The 14,482-nt window shown below is 52.2% G+C and overlaps 2 protein-coding genes across 2 annotated transcripts; one reads left to right on the top strand and one right to left on the bottom strand.

The window, feature by feature from the left end:
* Positions 1 to 1,098: 1,098 nt before the first annotated feature.
* On the bottom strand, positions 1,099 to 4,321 carry UQCRH (ubiquinol-cytochrome c reductase hinge protein). The gene is made up of 4 exons (XM_068141637.1): positions 4,216 to 4,321; positions 4,079 to 4,099; positions 2,790 to 2,951; positions 1,099 to 1,368 (listed from the first exon to the last, which is right to left on the bottom strand). Exons 1-4 carry the CDS (start codon positions 4,255 to 4,257, stop codon positions 1,336 to 1,338), a joined length of 258 nt encoding a protein of 85 aa, XP_067997738.1. The 5' UTR covers positions 4,258 to 4,321; the 3' UTR covers positions 1,099 to 1,335.
* Positions 4,322 to 4,371: 50 nt separating this feature from the next.
* On the top strand, positions 4,372 to 14,431 carry LRRC41 (leucine rich repeat containing 41). The gene is made up of 10 exons (XM_068141634.1): positions 4,372 to 4,757; positions 4,846 to 4,932; positions 5,951 to 6,021; positions 7,347 to 8,511; positions 9,123 to 9,368; positions 10,249 to 10,413; positions 10,745 to 10,843; positions 11,329 to 11,451; positions 12,943 to 13,018; positions 13,938 to 14,431. Exons 1-10 carry the CDS (start codon positions 4,670 to 4,672, stop codon positions 14,170 to 14,172), a joined length of 2,355 nt encoding a protein of 784 aa, XP_067997735.1. The 5' UTR covers positions 4,372 to 4,669; the 3' UTR covers positions 14,173 to 14,431.
* Positions 14,432 to 14,482: the final 51 nt, after the last annotated feature.

Genomic DNA, 14,482 nt, shown 5'->3' with positions numbered 1-14,482 from the left:
GCCCACCAGGGATTAAACTGCAAATCCAACAGCGAAAGTCTTAACGGACTGCTACATTAATACAGTACCGTCACATTTACAAAGTGACTCCTCCCTTTACCTCCACCACCCACCACCCCACCCCACACCCACCCACCCTCCCCCCCGCTCGTTTTTAATGCTTGCCACTCTGGGAAACACCAGGTTTCCTACTCACAAAAAAACCCTACTTCAAGAAAAGACAGGCAGAGGATGAGCTTGACCCTGCCCCAGGACAGTCCCAGGTCAGCAGAAGGGGCTATTGACTCACACAGACAGGCTTTAGCTGCCTCAAGTGACCCTCCATACTCTACTTGGGGTTTGAGCAGGTGGAACCACCACCCTGCCAGTCTGCAGCCATGTGGTCCATCACTCTGGGCAAGAACACAAAGGTTCCTTCCAGCTGCTGGCAGCAAAGGACAGTATTCAGCATTCAGTATCACTAAGGTTGGAAGAGACCTCAAAGATCATTGAGTCACAGTATCACAGTATAACTTAGGTTGGAAAGGACCTCGAGGATCATCTAGTCCAACCTATCAACACAGACCCCATGACTAGGCCATGGCACCAAGTGCCACATCCAATCTCCTCTTGAACGCCCCCAGGGATGGTGATTCAACCACCTCTCGCTCGATGAAGATCTTCCTCCTCACCTCCAGTCTAAACCTCCCCTGGCGCAGCTTGAGACTGTCCAACCTGTCACCACAGACCTCATGACTAGAGTAGGGAGGACACTACTGCCCACTGCAGGCTTGAACTCACAACCTTCCCATTAAGGGTCTTATGCACTACCGACACAAGCAACAGTCCTCCTGCAAGGTGGAGGGGAAATTTCTCTCCTGGAAAAGGCTCATTCCCTTTCATTTAGTCAGAGCTTAGTGCTTTAACAATATGGACCTTCCAGGGCTTGTGGCTACAAGAGACAAATTCCTCCCTGTGGGACCAGGCTGCACAAAAAAAGGTCATTCCCACAAAAGGGAGGAAAAGTCTGTCCACCAAACTGGGTTCCAACCCCCACTAATTTCATCTTCATGCAGCGCAGGTCAGAAACTCACAGACAAGGAAATAAACAGAGGGTAGTTCCATGAGAATTCTCAATGTTTACTATGGAAAGTTACAGGACATCAACACGTTTTTTGTGTGCAGCTGCACATCTTCTTCCAGGAGTACAGAGGCAGCGACACGCTGACACGCGGTCGCTGCCAGGAAGCCATTTTGTTTACACTGGGCATGGAGAATGAACAGGCAGGAAGCAGCACTGTGGATCAGGAACTGCCAACACTGGCTGTGGAAGCAGATGGACAATCATACCTGCCTTTACTTCAGGCTCTTGAAGAGTTTGTGAGCGACCTGAAAAGAAGAGACAACACACTCAGTAATGGGGAGTTGAGGGCTGGGAAATGGCAGCGTTACCTCCTGCATTGTGGTCTGCTGGGCCAGCAGGTCAAGGGAGGTGATTCTCCCCCTCTACTCAGCCCTGGTGAGACCCCACCTGGAGTACTGCCTACAGTTCTGGAGCCCCTATTACAAGAGGGATATGGAGGTGCTGGAACATGTCCAGAGAAGGGCCACAAGGATGATCAGAGGGCTGGAGCACCTCTCCTATGAGGACAGACTGAAGGAGTTGGGGCTGTTCAGTCTGCAGAAGAGAAGGCTCCCAGGTGACCTAATTGTGGCCTTCCAGTATCTGAAGGGGGCCTACAGGAAGGCTGGGGAAGGACTTCTCAGGATCTCAGGTAGTGATAGGACTAGGGGGAATGGAATGAAGCTGGAGGTGGGGAGATTCAGGCTGGATGCGAGGAGGAGGTTCTTCACCATGAGAGTGGTGAGACCCTGGAATGGGTTGTCCAGGGAGGTGGTTGGGGCGCCGTCCCTGAAGGTGTTTAAGCCCAGGCTGGACGAGGCTCTGGCCAGGCTGATCTAGTGTGGGGTGTCCTTGCCCACGGCAGGAGGGGTGGAACTAGATGATCCTTGTGGTCCCTTCCAACCCTGAATGATACTATGATACTAACACTGCTGGCCCCACAGCCCTCCACTCTGCTCACTGCTTGGCAGCAAGTCACTTCAGACAACTACAAGCAGAGTTTCCTCAGGGAGTTTTACCTCAGACTACGAAAGTCTAACTTTAAAAGGGCAAACACAACACTGAAATAGCAGAAGAATCATTTGCAAGCAGAAACAATATGACTTATGGCTTAGTCTAATAACCTACCAACTGCTGGAACTGTTGTAACAAGGAGGAACCAAAAATTTAGCAAGAAAAAGCATCACAGCTCTTCAGTGCTCACTGTGACTGAGGAGCTGCCATACCATAGAATCACAGTATCATTCAGGGTTGGAAGGGACCACAAGGATCATCTAGTTCCAACCCCCCTGCCATGGGCAGGGACACCCCACACTAGATCAGGCTGGCCAGAGCCTCAGCCAGCCTGGGCTTAAAGACCTGCAGGGATGGGGCCCCAACCACCTCCCTGGACAACCCATTCCAGGGCTTCACCACTCTCATGGGGAAGAACTTCTTCATCACATCCAGCCTGAATCTCCCCACCTCCAGCTTCATTCCATTCCCCCTAGTCCTATCACTACCTGATATCCTGAGAAGTCCCTCCCCAGCCTTCCTGTAGGCCCCCTTCAGATACTGGAAGGCCACAATGAGGTCACCTCGCTGCCTTCTTTTCTCCAGGCCGAACAGCCCCAAATCTCACACTCAAACTGTCTGCACCCTCAGAAGTTCAGTGAAAGGCAGCTGGGCTCGCAGGTGCTGCACTTACACAGTGGTCCCTGGCATGCAGGAAGTCAAAAAGCTCCTCTGTGCACTGCTCTTCTGTCTGGGACCTGGAGGACACCCGTGCGTCACAGAGCTCCAGCCGCTCCCGCGCCTTCACGCACTTCTCCGTCTGCTCGCAGTGCTCCCGGATCGTCTCTAAAGGATCCTGCAGAAACAGGGCTGCTGTGAAAACTGGGAGATCCCAAAGCTGTTTCACCCCGAGCCCCACTGCTTTAAGAGTGGGTCATATACTGTGCAGATAACATGCTAGAGGAACATCCAGGCAGACCTGGGCAGGCTTGAGAAGCGGGGCCACACGAACCTCGTGAAGTTCAACGGGGCCAAGTGCAAAGTCCTGTACGTGGGTTGAGGCAATCCCAAGCACAAATTACAGGGTGGGGGGTGGGGGGGTGAAAAGATTGAGAGCAGCTCTGCAGAGGACTTGGGGGCACTGGTGGATGAAAAGCTATACATGAGCTTAAAATGCACACTCACAGCCGTATCCTGGGCTGCCTCAAAACAAGTGTGGCCAGAAGGTGGAGGGAGGCAATTCTGCCCCTCTGTTCCATCCTCATGAGACCCCACTTGGAATAATGTCCAGCTCAGGAGGCCCCAGTGTAAGAGAGACATGGACCTGCTCAAGCAAGTCCTGAGGAGGGCCACAAAAATGATCAGGAGTCTGGAGCATCCTCCCCATGAGGACAGGCTGAAAAAGTTGGGATTGTTCAGCCTGTAGAAGAGAAGAAGGCTCTGAGAAGACCTTTTTACAGCCTTCTAGTACTTAAAGGGGACCTACAGGTAAGATTAGGAGACACTTTATCAGGGAGTGCAGTAATAAGACAAGAGGCAATGGTTTTAAACTGACAGACAATAGATTTAAATATAAGGAATAAATGGAGTCTTTACTGTGGGCATGGAGTGCATTGGGATCTATGGATGCCTCATCCTCTTAAGTGTTCAAGGCCAGGGTGGATGGGGCTTTGTGCAGCCTGCACTTAGCAGACAGTGTCTCTGCCCACGGCAAAGGGACTAGAATCAGATGACCTTTATGGCCTGTCCAACCCCGACCTCTCTATGCTTCTACAATCCACACCGAAGCCCGGATTCAAGCTGGCTCCTCACTAAGCTCTGGACCGACAGCACAGGGTAGTGACGGGGGCTCAGTTTCATACGAGCTTGCCACTGTCTCAAGACACCGGGTCATCTACCCCTGACGGGGAACCGCAGCCGTCCCGGCCGCCACCGAGGCCACCAGCTCCCCCGAGCAGCGGCAGCCCAGGCCTCTCGACTTACCACCAGCTCTTCTTCCTCCTCCTAGGGAAAGACACAAAAAAGAGAGAGAGAACACACAGTTACCGATCTGCCCACGCCACTCGGGTACCCGGCGCGGGCCCCGCCGGCCGGCCCCAGCTCAGTCCAGCCCCGCTCACCTCGGGCTCCCCGGCGTGAACGACGGTATCGTGCAGCCCCATCGCTCCGCTCCCGCCGCCCAGAAGGACTCCACAGGGTCACCCGCCGGAAGCGCCGCTGCTCTCCCCGGAAGCGGAAATGCGCTCGCAGCGCCTTGCGGCCGCCCTCCGCCAATTTGGAACTGGGAGCGTCCCTCCCAAAAAAGGATCCTTGGCCTTCTCAAGATGTCTACCGTTCTGTTCTCTGCTTTCTTTATGCCCTTCTTCCCAGAGATCTCAGCCTGGATGCCGGCTCACTGGCTATCGCTGTCGGCCTGCCCGGCCCCACGTGGGAAGTAGGTGTCACTTGACGCGACCTCCCCAAGATGGCCGCCCGCTTCATCCTCCTCGCAAGATGGCGGCGGCGGGGCGCGGAAGCTAAGGGGGTGTCCCTTCCCAAGATGGCGGGGGCACGGAGGCGGCGCTGAGCGCGGCAATGGCGGCGGAGGGTCCACGCAGCCTGTTCGCGCTGAGCGCGGCGGCGGTGAGCTGCAGCATGGGGGCCCTGGAGCAGGACGTCTGGGGTAAGGAGCGGGCAGCGCGGGGCGGCGGGGCGCGGGGCCCGGGGCCTGCCCGCACCCTGCCGCTGTCTCCCTCTGGCTCTCCCCGCAGCGCTGCCCGGGCACCTCCTGCGGGGACTCTTGCCGCTCCTCTCCGTCTTCCGCCTCGAGCGCGCCGAGGACGCCGCGCGGAGAGCAGGTGACACCGGCGGGGACGGCGACAAACTATCGGGGAGACCCCCGGGAGGAAGGGAGGGAGGGAGGGACGAGCCCCCCGCAACTGATGGTGTAGACAAACTCCACCCATCCTGCGGGCATACACGTAGACCTGGAGAGGGGAGCCCGGCACAGCAGGCCCCCCCCCAGCTGGAGAGAGGAACCCCGCTGGAGGGACGAACCTCTGCTGCTTGGAAATGGGAGCCCTGGGCTGGCGGGGTCAGCTTCTCTGTGCGGGGGTGGGACGTGACACCCCGCGACGACGACACCCCCCGGAGCACAGTCTCTGCCACCGAGGCTTGAGCGCTGCCCGGCGTTCAAAACCTTGAGCCCTGTCCCATAGCCAGGGGACATGCATTCATGCATCTTGCTCCTTTTGAGGACCAATAAACCCTGCCATTTCTAGCCCATTTTCAGCCCCAGCCTCTGAGCAGTTGGAGCAAAACCAATCCCAAGGGTTGGAATACCTCTGCTACGAGGATAGGCTGAGGGAGCTGGGGTTGATCAGCCTAGGGAAGACTCCAGGAAGACCTTAGAGCTGCCTTCCAATATCTGAACAGATCCTACAGCAAGGCTGGAGAGCATGTCTAGCAATAGTGAATGCTTTTAAGCCGAGGCAGAGTAGGTTTAAACTGGAACTTAGGAAGGAGTTCTTCAGGACAAGGGTGGTGGGACTCTGGAATAAGCTGCCCAGGGAAGTTGTGGATGCCTCTCTGGGGGTGTTTAAGGCCAGGTTGGATGAGGAGCAGCCAAATCTAGCTGAGGCATCCCTGCCCACGACAAGGAGGCTAGAGTAGATGATCTCGAAGGTCCCTGCCAACCTAAGCCGTTCTGTGGAAAGGTGGCATCCTCCCTTCACTGCAAGGCACCAGCCTTTTGCTGAAGGGTTCTGGGTCTGTGCTCCCCAGTGCTGCCCCTTGTCTGCACAGTGCCCCTGTGAGAGTCAGGACAGGATCCCCCAGTTGATTCATAATCCCAGATGGTTATTTTTTTACCCCCAGGCCTCTCAACACAGCCCATCTGGCGCAAGCTGTGGGATGATGTGATGAAAACCAGGCCACCCAACTCAGAGGTGAGGGGACACTGCCAGAGGGAGAAGGGGCATGACGGAGCCACCCTGTTTCTGCCATCTCCTCCCTCAGCCTGCTGGGGCTGCTGGCCACCTTTGTGTGTTGGGTGCTTGTTTACAAGCACTTCTAGAGCTCCAGACCGAGGCAAGACCCTGGTAGCACAATCATTTTGGGAAAGAAGGTTCTTGAAAAGAACAGTGATGTACAGCCACACTCTCCACCCCAGAACAGTGAGTTTGCTGAAAGAATAAATCCTCTCCTAAGAGATGTAATTCTTAGGGGAAGAGAGGATAAAAACAGTATCTTCTGTCATGCTTACACCTACGCTGGCAAAAGGATGTGCTGGGATCTTAGAAAGTGCGAGAAGAGTACTTAAGACAGTGACTTTGGAAGAGTGGTTTTAAGAAACCTGAAGCAGCTGCACAAAAGAATTGTCAACAGACAACTTAATCACAGCCTGTAAGTACATGCTTGGGGAGAAAATTCCCAAGGATGTCGTTTTTAGTAGGCAAAACCACGACTTAACTTCCAAGGAGTGAATGTGTTTTAATTAGGCCAGAAGCAGGATGAAGCAAGAGATTGGAGCAGCTCAGTGTTTCAACACACACAGACTGAGGAAAGATGCTGTGGTGGTTTGAGCCTTAACTGGGATTTAAGAGCTCAGATAGGGGGCAAGGCTGAGAATCCCTCCCCAGCTCCCCCCTCCTCTTTCCTGATCGAGAGGAAAAAGAAAGGGAAGGAGCAAATCTACCGAGAAATAATTTGGAGTCAGCTTGGAAGTAGAGAGGTAAAAATTTTCTTTAAACTATACATATATATATATATATATAAAACAATAACAGGAAGGGTTCACAAGGCTAAGGAACAAGGATGGATGGGGAAAATGCATGTCCAAAACTAGTCCTTTGGAGTCCTTTGAAGAGGTGTGGATGTAGCAGGAAGGAGGAGGACCAGGCCCAACCATGTGGAACCAGGAAGCCAGCAGCAACTCTCTTTCATCCCCACGAGGCAGAAGTAAAAGAGAGCTAATGGCTGCAGTGTCATCCTTTTTATATAGGCTTGCTGGACTGGGAGGGGGAGTGGAACAGACTAACTCCATTTCCCAGGGGGAAAACCCCCTCCAGGGAGGGCAAAGCTCTCACAAGCCCTCCCCCCCACTGCTTTCAGGATGGGTGTAACCCATCACAGATGCTGAGAACTGGCAAGGCAGCCTCAGTTGCGCTTGCAGTACTTTCTTTAGGACACTGCATTTACCAGGCTAGCAGATAATAATAATTGAGCTTTTTGCCTGGCTTTTTATTAATACATCCCTGTTGCTTAATTGCAGAATGTAACCTGTTGGAGGAAGAAGTTCCTTGAAACGTTCTTCTCAAACGTTCTTCATGGTGTCTTGGACGTTTCCTCTGACTGGCGTCTCAACGACCAGCACTTCTCACCTCTGCTCCACAGCTCCCCACACGTTTCCCAGCTTACCCTCTGTAACATGCTGCAGGGTGCAGTGGAGCTCACTGCTGAGCACAACCAGAAAGTGCTTGAAAACCTGGCTAGCTCCCTGCAGATCCTGAAGTTCCAGCATCTCCTCTCCTCCGACCAGTCCATCAGGCACACGCTGGTTCTGCTTCTTCACCGGCTGATTCACCACGGCTCTGTCAGCCAGGTGTCCATGTATTCCTGGCCTGTTCCTGACACAGTTCTTCTTGTTCTCATTTTGAGCATGAGTGCTGGATTTTGGCGTTCAGGAAATGCCCTTGCTTATCACAGCAGCCCGTGTGGCCTTTGCAGAGAGGAGGACAAAGCCCAAAGCCAGGAGTTAGCGCAAGAGCGAGCCGAGAGGGGCTGTTATGATGAGAGGGAGCAGAGTGATGGCGAGAACCAGGCAGGATCCCCTAGGGCCCCAGAGGAGGCCAGTGCGGAGGTGAATAGATCCAGGGCTGACACTTGCCTAAACTCTGTCCACTCCAGACCAAGAAGTCCTCCCCTGCAAAAACAAGCATGTGAGGAGGGTAGCAGCACTGTGCCCTGTGACCACCTTGGCATTCGGGGGGGATACTCTCGTTGCATCTCCGGCCAGCTGTCGTGTGGCTCCGTCCTTCGAAGGACACGCCGGCGGCTGAAGTCCGCCGTGGGGAAGAAACGTCGCTGCCTCAGGCGAAGCAGGGGACCCTACGCTGACCCAGAAGATCTCTACGATTTTGTTTTTACTGTTGCTAGGGAGGATAATTCGGGATTACTTGACAAAAACAGTGCCACAGAGGGAGAAAATGCTGACAGCTGGACCAGCCCCTCGCCGGGGTCTCCGTGCACTGGCCATGCTGGCTGTAAGAAAAGAGGAGGATCCGCTGGGATCTTTCCCCTGAAAGCTGCTCGCCGCTTCCGAAGTGTGTCCACGCTGGAATTGTTCTCCATTCCTTTGACTGGGGAGACATGTCGGACTTTGAGCAACCTGCTGAGCTCCTGGGTGTCTTTAGAAAACTTGGTGCTGTCTTACAATGGTTAGTGGTGTAAACAGCTTGCCTCCCTCCAGACTAACTCAGGTTCACCTTGACTTTATTTTTGCTGTAATGGGCAATGTAAGAGTGTCATTCTTGAGAATGCCACCCACAGAGATGTTTAATGAGTGTGAGGACTTAGGCTCAAGGTGAGGAGAAAGTTCTTCACAGAAAGAGTGATTGGCCATTGGAATGGGCTGCCCTGGGAAGTGGTGGAGTCTTCACCCTTGGAGGTGTTCAAAAAAGGATTGGATGTGGCACTTGAAGCCATGGTTCAGTTAGTCATGAGGTGTTAGGTATTAGGTAATAGGTTGGACTTGATGATCTCTGAGGTCTTGTCCAGCCTGGTTGATTCTATGATTCTGTGTAGGTGAGAATGGGGCCTTTCTGCTTCAGAACAGCCCCTGACCTTATGCTTAAATGCTGTGCAGAGAGGGAAAGGGAAGAGTCAGATCTCCATCTCCCATATACAGATTCTAGCTTAACATGTGGATAATGCAGGCTGTGAGTTTAGCCTTTGACTTGGGGTCCTTGGCCACTGGCACAGCTGCAGCTGCACGTGTCGGTGTCTGCACAGGCACAGCTAACACCTTTCTGTACAAATGCTGTTCCAGGCCTGGGTGCTAACATCTCCTGCATCCTCTCTGGGCTCCGGGCCCTCTCCCACCGCACGGATTGCCGGCTCCGCGTGGTGCGTGTCAGCGACGTCTTCTCCCACATGCCTTGCATGGAGCTTGTTCGCTGCATCCTGGGCGCCTTTCCCCAGCTCCACACACTCTCAGTCAGCTTCGACCTCAAAAACCAGCTGGAGGGAAACAGGCCAGAGGGGAATCCAAGCTGCAGTGAGGCAGAAATCCCAGGTAGGAATCATTATTCTAAGTGATGACCAGGATGTGGCAGGTAGATAGAGCTGTAAGAGCCTGGCATGCACACTCGAACTGTAGACTGATACAGTGAGGTGTAACTGAGCAATTACAGCCTCAGCTTTCTGATTTAGATGGTGTTGAAGTTTGTCATTTGCAGTCTCATATGCTCAGTGAAGTCTGAATCTTGGACAAAGTATTCTATTGCTGTATGCCAGCCTGCTGCAGCATCAGCCCTGTACCGTGCCAGTCAACCTGCTAGCAGTGACTGTCCTCAGCCTGCTGGAAGCATATCCAACCAGTTGACAGAGCTTCTGCTTTGTCCAGCCTATTGACTGTGAGGTTCTAAGCCTTAGACCCCTAAGCAGAGGAAAGGCATCTCTTGATCATCACAATACCACAGGTGATAGCAAAGCAGTGTCAAAATCTCTGGCTTACAGTCTGGGAGACAGAGCAGCATGCTCTCAGCTCACAGGTTTCTCATGACCCTGACTAACCCTTGAATGACCAGAAAAGCAGCAAGCAAAGCCTGAGTGAGTATGGAGCAGGGTCAGAGAGTTTCTGTGCTGTGGGCAAACAGACTGGTTAGTGCATAAAGTGTGACCTTTTGTCAAGTGTTGTTTTACTGCCAGAACAAAGCAGAAGTTGGGGGCTGTGATGTGGCAGGAGTCCTGAAACAAGCCTGAAGTGATTTACATTACCCTAGGTCCAAATTGCCTGAGCTCTATGGGGCAGGGTGCATCACACAGACACTTTCTACCAACCTAAACGGTCACATCAGGCATAGAGACTTCTTGCTTGCTCTGGGACCTAGCTATGTTGAAGATGGGCATGTCAGACTGAGCTCTTTCATTGTTCTTTGTTTTTATTCTCTTAGAGAGCTGCTTGGAGCAGCTGGAGATAAGATTTCCCAGGGAACCACTGCACACCGAGTTCCTGCTGCCAGTGCTCAAGGCATCAAAGTCCCTCCAGCAGCTGTCCCTTGACAGTGCCACGCTGCCCTGTTCTCAGGAGCTTGGGCTCCTTCTGGAGGCACTCAAAGGTACTCTGCTAGCCTGTAGATAGATAGCATCACTAGGACACACAGAGTAGCTTCCTTGCTGTGATCTTCCATCCTTTAGCATGAAGCCAGCTTAGGTGGGTCCATTTCTTCAATATGGACATCCTTGAAGTCGTCCAGGAAAAGGAACTGGGTGTCAGCTACCCCACTTTCTGTGCTGAGCATGTGAGTGATCCTGCACAGCAGGATGGTTCCTTTTAATTACCTAAAATCCAGTCCAACTCAGTTTCTGGGCATTAGCTGGTAGGTGGGTAAAGGTCTTTTTATCCCAGGGATGTACAGCACTTTACCTGACAGCTTGTTTTGCTTTTAGAGTGTAATCCAAGTCTGAAGAAACTGAGCTTTCATGATGTGAACCTGGCTGAGCACCAGAAAGAAGTTCTGCTTTTGCTTCAGGATCCTGTCCTGCAAGGTACAGCAAACTCCTGGGTGCTGATGCCTCAAAAAGGTGCCACAGGTGTTTGCTTTTGGCTGGCTGACAGTTAAGAGGTGAACTTCAGATGTGTAAAATTCAGCCAAATGTCACTGGAGCTGATCTGTAGCTGTTGGCAGAGCGGGAACATGTCTGGTTCTTCGTGCCAGCAGGGCAGAGAGGAGCAGCTGCAAACCTGGTGCATGCTGCAGAGTCCCTGGTCTTGGCTGTGAAAAAGAGAAGGTTTCTAACCTGCAGAGCACATCAATCTTTAACTGGGTCAGCTGGCAGAGCCACTTCGCCGGGTGTGATCTCCGCTTTCTTCTTGTGACAGAGTGGCAGAGCTGTTGTATGCAATCCACTGCTGGGGAGGCTTTGTTCTTGTGCACAGATTAAGGTCTGGAGCCGTCTGTAGGATGTAATTATGGAATAATGAAGTGTGCAGAGAGTACTAATGTTGTACTCTCAATCCGTTTCTTCTGCAGAAATCACATTCTCCTTCTGCCGGCTGTTTGAAAGCTCCACTAATGAGTTTTTGTCAGAAATAATCAATGCAGTGAAAAGAAATTCATCTTTGAAGAGCCTCAAACTGCCTGGGAATCGCCTTGGTGGGTACACTGAATGTTGCTATGAGACCTTGGCCCCAGCCCAGCTCCCTTGGAGCTAACTTTGAGGGTTGCAGTTAGGCTCGTGGCTGGCAGGTGAGCCGAACACATGGATGAGCAGAGTGGATTTAGCTCACACAATCAGAACAGAGTTGATTTTCTAAAGGCAGAATGACAGTTGTGTTCTCCAGTGTGCCAAGAGACCAGGTGCTGCATGAGCACTGAGGATCAGAGGATGTTAGGGGTTGGAAGGGACCTCTGAAGGTCAAGTCCAACCCCCCTGCCAGAGCAGGACCATAGAATCCAGCACAGGTCATACAGGAACACATCCAGACAGGGATGGAAAGGCTCCAGAGGAAGAGACTCCACAACCTCTCTGGGCAGCCTGCTCCACTGCTCTGGAACCATCACAGTCAAGAAGTTCCTCCTCATGTGCTGGAGTTTCCATCCATTGCTCCTTGTCCTATCCCAGGGCACAAGTGAGCAGAGCCTGTCCCTGTCCCTTCCTTCATGACCCCCACCCCTCAGCTATTGATAGACATTGATCAGATCCCTCTCAGTCTTCTCCTCTCCAGACTAAACAGCCCCAGGGCTCTCAACCTCTCCTCACCAGGCAGTGCTGCAGTCCCTTCAGCATCCTTGTAGCTCTCCATTGGACTCTCTCCAGCAGATCCCTGTCCCTCTGGAACTGGGGAGCTTAGAGCTGGATGCAATATTCCAGGTGGGGCCTCACCAGGGCAGAGTAGAGGAAAACCTCCCTGGCTCTGCTGGACACACTCCTCTCAATGCATCCCAGGATCCCATTGGCTTTCTTGGCCCCCAGGGCACATTGCTGTCCCATGCAGAGCTTGCTGCCCACCACCAGTGGTTGCTTTTCTCTGCAGCAAAAGCAGGTAGCAGCAGGACTCCAGAGTTGACTGAACACTGCTCTGCCTCAGCCTCTTTAAAAGGAAAAGATCCAGCAGCAAATGCAGTGCCTCTCATGTTGCCTGAGTTTGGGGATTTTGTGCCTCAAAAGCTCCTGGCAGTCCCTAGAGTGACAGGGATATGTTAAGGAAGGTTTTGCGTCAAAGACATGAATTTACAAAAACTGGGGGCTTTTTGGATCACAGAAGTAGAAGTGTCTGAGAGATGCATTTCAGGTAAATCCAGGACAGTTTTCTGTTCTGTTAATTAAATGGGAAAGCTTGGGATTACCTAAAATACACCTGGTTTCTGAGGCTTGAGTTTAGACCTTTACTGTTGGCCATTGAACTTTCAAACCCAGGACTGGACTGTCAGCATGTTTCCATTGCCTTGAATGCTGTGCTCATCAGGGTGCCTTTGCTTTAGGCCACTGAGAGTGACAAACTGAAGGTGCAGAGATGAGCCCTTCGTGCTGCATTGTGTATGTTCACAGCCTCCTTTCTGCACCATGATGCCAGCCCTGGGGCAATTTAAATGTTTAAGACAGTTGTCAACCTGCATCTAACAGGTGCATTTCTCCCCTCTTAGGGAATCACAGGCTGGTTGCCCTTGCAGATATTTTCTCTGAAGATTCCTCCTCTGCTCTTTGCCAGCTGGATGTCAGGTATTCTGCTGCTCTAAACACTGAACTTGTTTCAGAAAGGCCAGGTCTGCACTGGGCTCAGGCAGCAAAAGCCTGAGCATGGTTTTGTTTCTTAAAGGAATGTGTACCCAAGAAAAGCTTAGAGAAACACTGCAGTGGGAACATACAACCCCAGAGACTTCCAGCAAGTTAGGACACCCCTACATACATTTAATCTTAGGCTTCAGTGTGACCAGCACTGTTGCCACTGCCCCATCAGATCCTGTGAATGCCTCTGCATTCCATTCCTCCTCTTTGGACTTCAACCTGAACTGCTGCTCTCTTCTTGAGCCTGATAGGCAGTAACCTTCATGAAGCACATGGAAGGTGACATTTCTGCAACACTAATGATAGTTTTGTTTGATTTGTTCCCCCTTCTTTACATCTGAATGGCTCAGGTTGCTGAGAGTATGCAGGCTTGCCAATTTATTTAACCATAGCCACTGCTTCAGCAGCCTTCAATCCTGATTGCTGTGGTACCTCTCACAGGATGAAGTCCAGTATGCAACTTCATATTTATTTACACATCTCTACAGGGGAAATGACCTTTTCATGTAAGATACCAGGACTTGACACATGCTGTCCAGATTTTCCCAGAAGGAAGAGATAAATGATCACTCACTGCTGAGGCTTGCACTGGGACCTGTGGGTTGGGCCAGACAGTTGACAGCTGCTGTGAGACAGAAGTGCTCCTGGCACTTTGTCAGCCACCTGGGTCCAGCAACATTTTAAGGCCACAGATAGGGCTACTTAAGTCAGTAGCAAAGAGGCCAGGATAACAAGTTTAACTTGTCAGTGGTTACCATCTTAGCATTACAAAGTTTCCAGCAATTCATAATGTGCACCTCCCCCACCCCTTCTTATCCCCTTTTATGTTTGGTGTCCTCCTTTCCCTGGAAAGCTCAAATTGCATCAAGCCTGATGGGCTCCTGGAGTTCACAAAGAAGCTGGAGGGCCACATCCAGCAGCGAGGGGGACAGATTCAGTTCACACACCTCCGCCTCTTCCAGAATTGGCTGGACCAGGATGCTGAAACGGCTCAAGAAGCACTCCGGCGCCTCAAAGCTGTGTGCAGTGTGGTCAACGACTCGTGGGACTCCTCACAGGCCTTTGCTGACTACATCAGCGTCATGTGAGGGATGCAGGAGCAGCACAAAACCCCTCAGCTTGAACTGAGCAGTTCAGTCCCTGCCCAGTAAGAGTCCTTTCACAGCAGAAGCAGGGTTTTCTTCCCCTGATTCAGGCAGAGTACCTTTTCTTCTTGTCACTCTTCTGTTTCTTTGGGGAAGGGGCACCACAGTGAAGTAACACCCGAGACTGGTTCCATGGCTGCAGTTGCAGGTAGGCTGACTCTTACCATCTTCCCAGTTGGAATAAAGTGGGGCAGGTATCAAAGTGAGATTCTGTGTCTTCCTGCAGATCTCTGGCCAGGCAGTTGTTTATTTC

This window comes from Melanerpes formicivorus, unplaced genomic scaffold (genome assembly GCF_026170545.1).
Source record: "Melanerpes formicivorus ecotype bairdi unplaced genomic scaffold, bMelFor1.0.p_v2 SCAF_7, whole genome shotgun sequence".
Classification (NCBI taxonomy): Eukaryota; Metazoa; Chordata; class Aves; order Piciformes; family Picidae; genus Melanerpes; species Melanerpes formicivorus.
This window is presented reverse-complemented; position numbering and strand designations above follow the sequence as displayed.

Excerpts from the sequence above, each read along its gene's own strand:
- UQCRH (XM_068141637.1), bottom strand. The coding sequence starts at position 4,257 with ATGGGGCTGCACGATACCGTCGTTCACGCCGGGGAGCCCGAG. Across the intron at positions 4,100-4,215 it reads TTCACGCCGGGGAGCCCGAG|GAGGAGGAAGAAGAGCTGGT; the intron begins GTGAGCGGGGCT and ends GTCTTTCCCTAG. Across the intron at positions 1,369-2,789 it reads TGCATGCCAGGGACCACTGT|GTCGCTCACAAACTCTTCAA; the intron begins GTAAGTGCAGCA and ends TCTTCTTTTCAG.
- LRRC41 (XM_068141634.1), top strand. The coding sequence starts at position 4,670 with ATGGCGGCGGAGGGTCCACGCAGCCTGTTCGCGCTGAGCGCGGCGGCG. Across the intron at positions 8,512-9,122 it reads CTTGGTGCTGTCTTACAATG|GCCTGGGTGCTAACATCTCC; the intron begins GTTAGTGGTGTA and ends ATGCTGTTCCAG. Across the intron at positions 10,414-10,744 it reads CCTTCTGGAGGCACTCAAAG|AGTGTAATCCAAGTCTGAAG; the intron begins GTACTCTGCTAG and ends TTTTGCTTTTAG.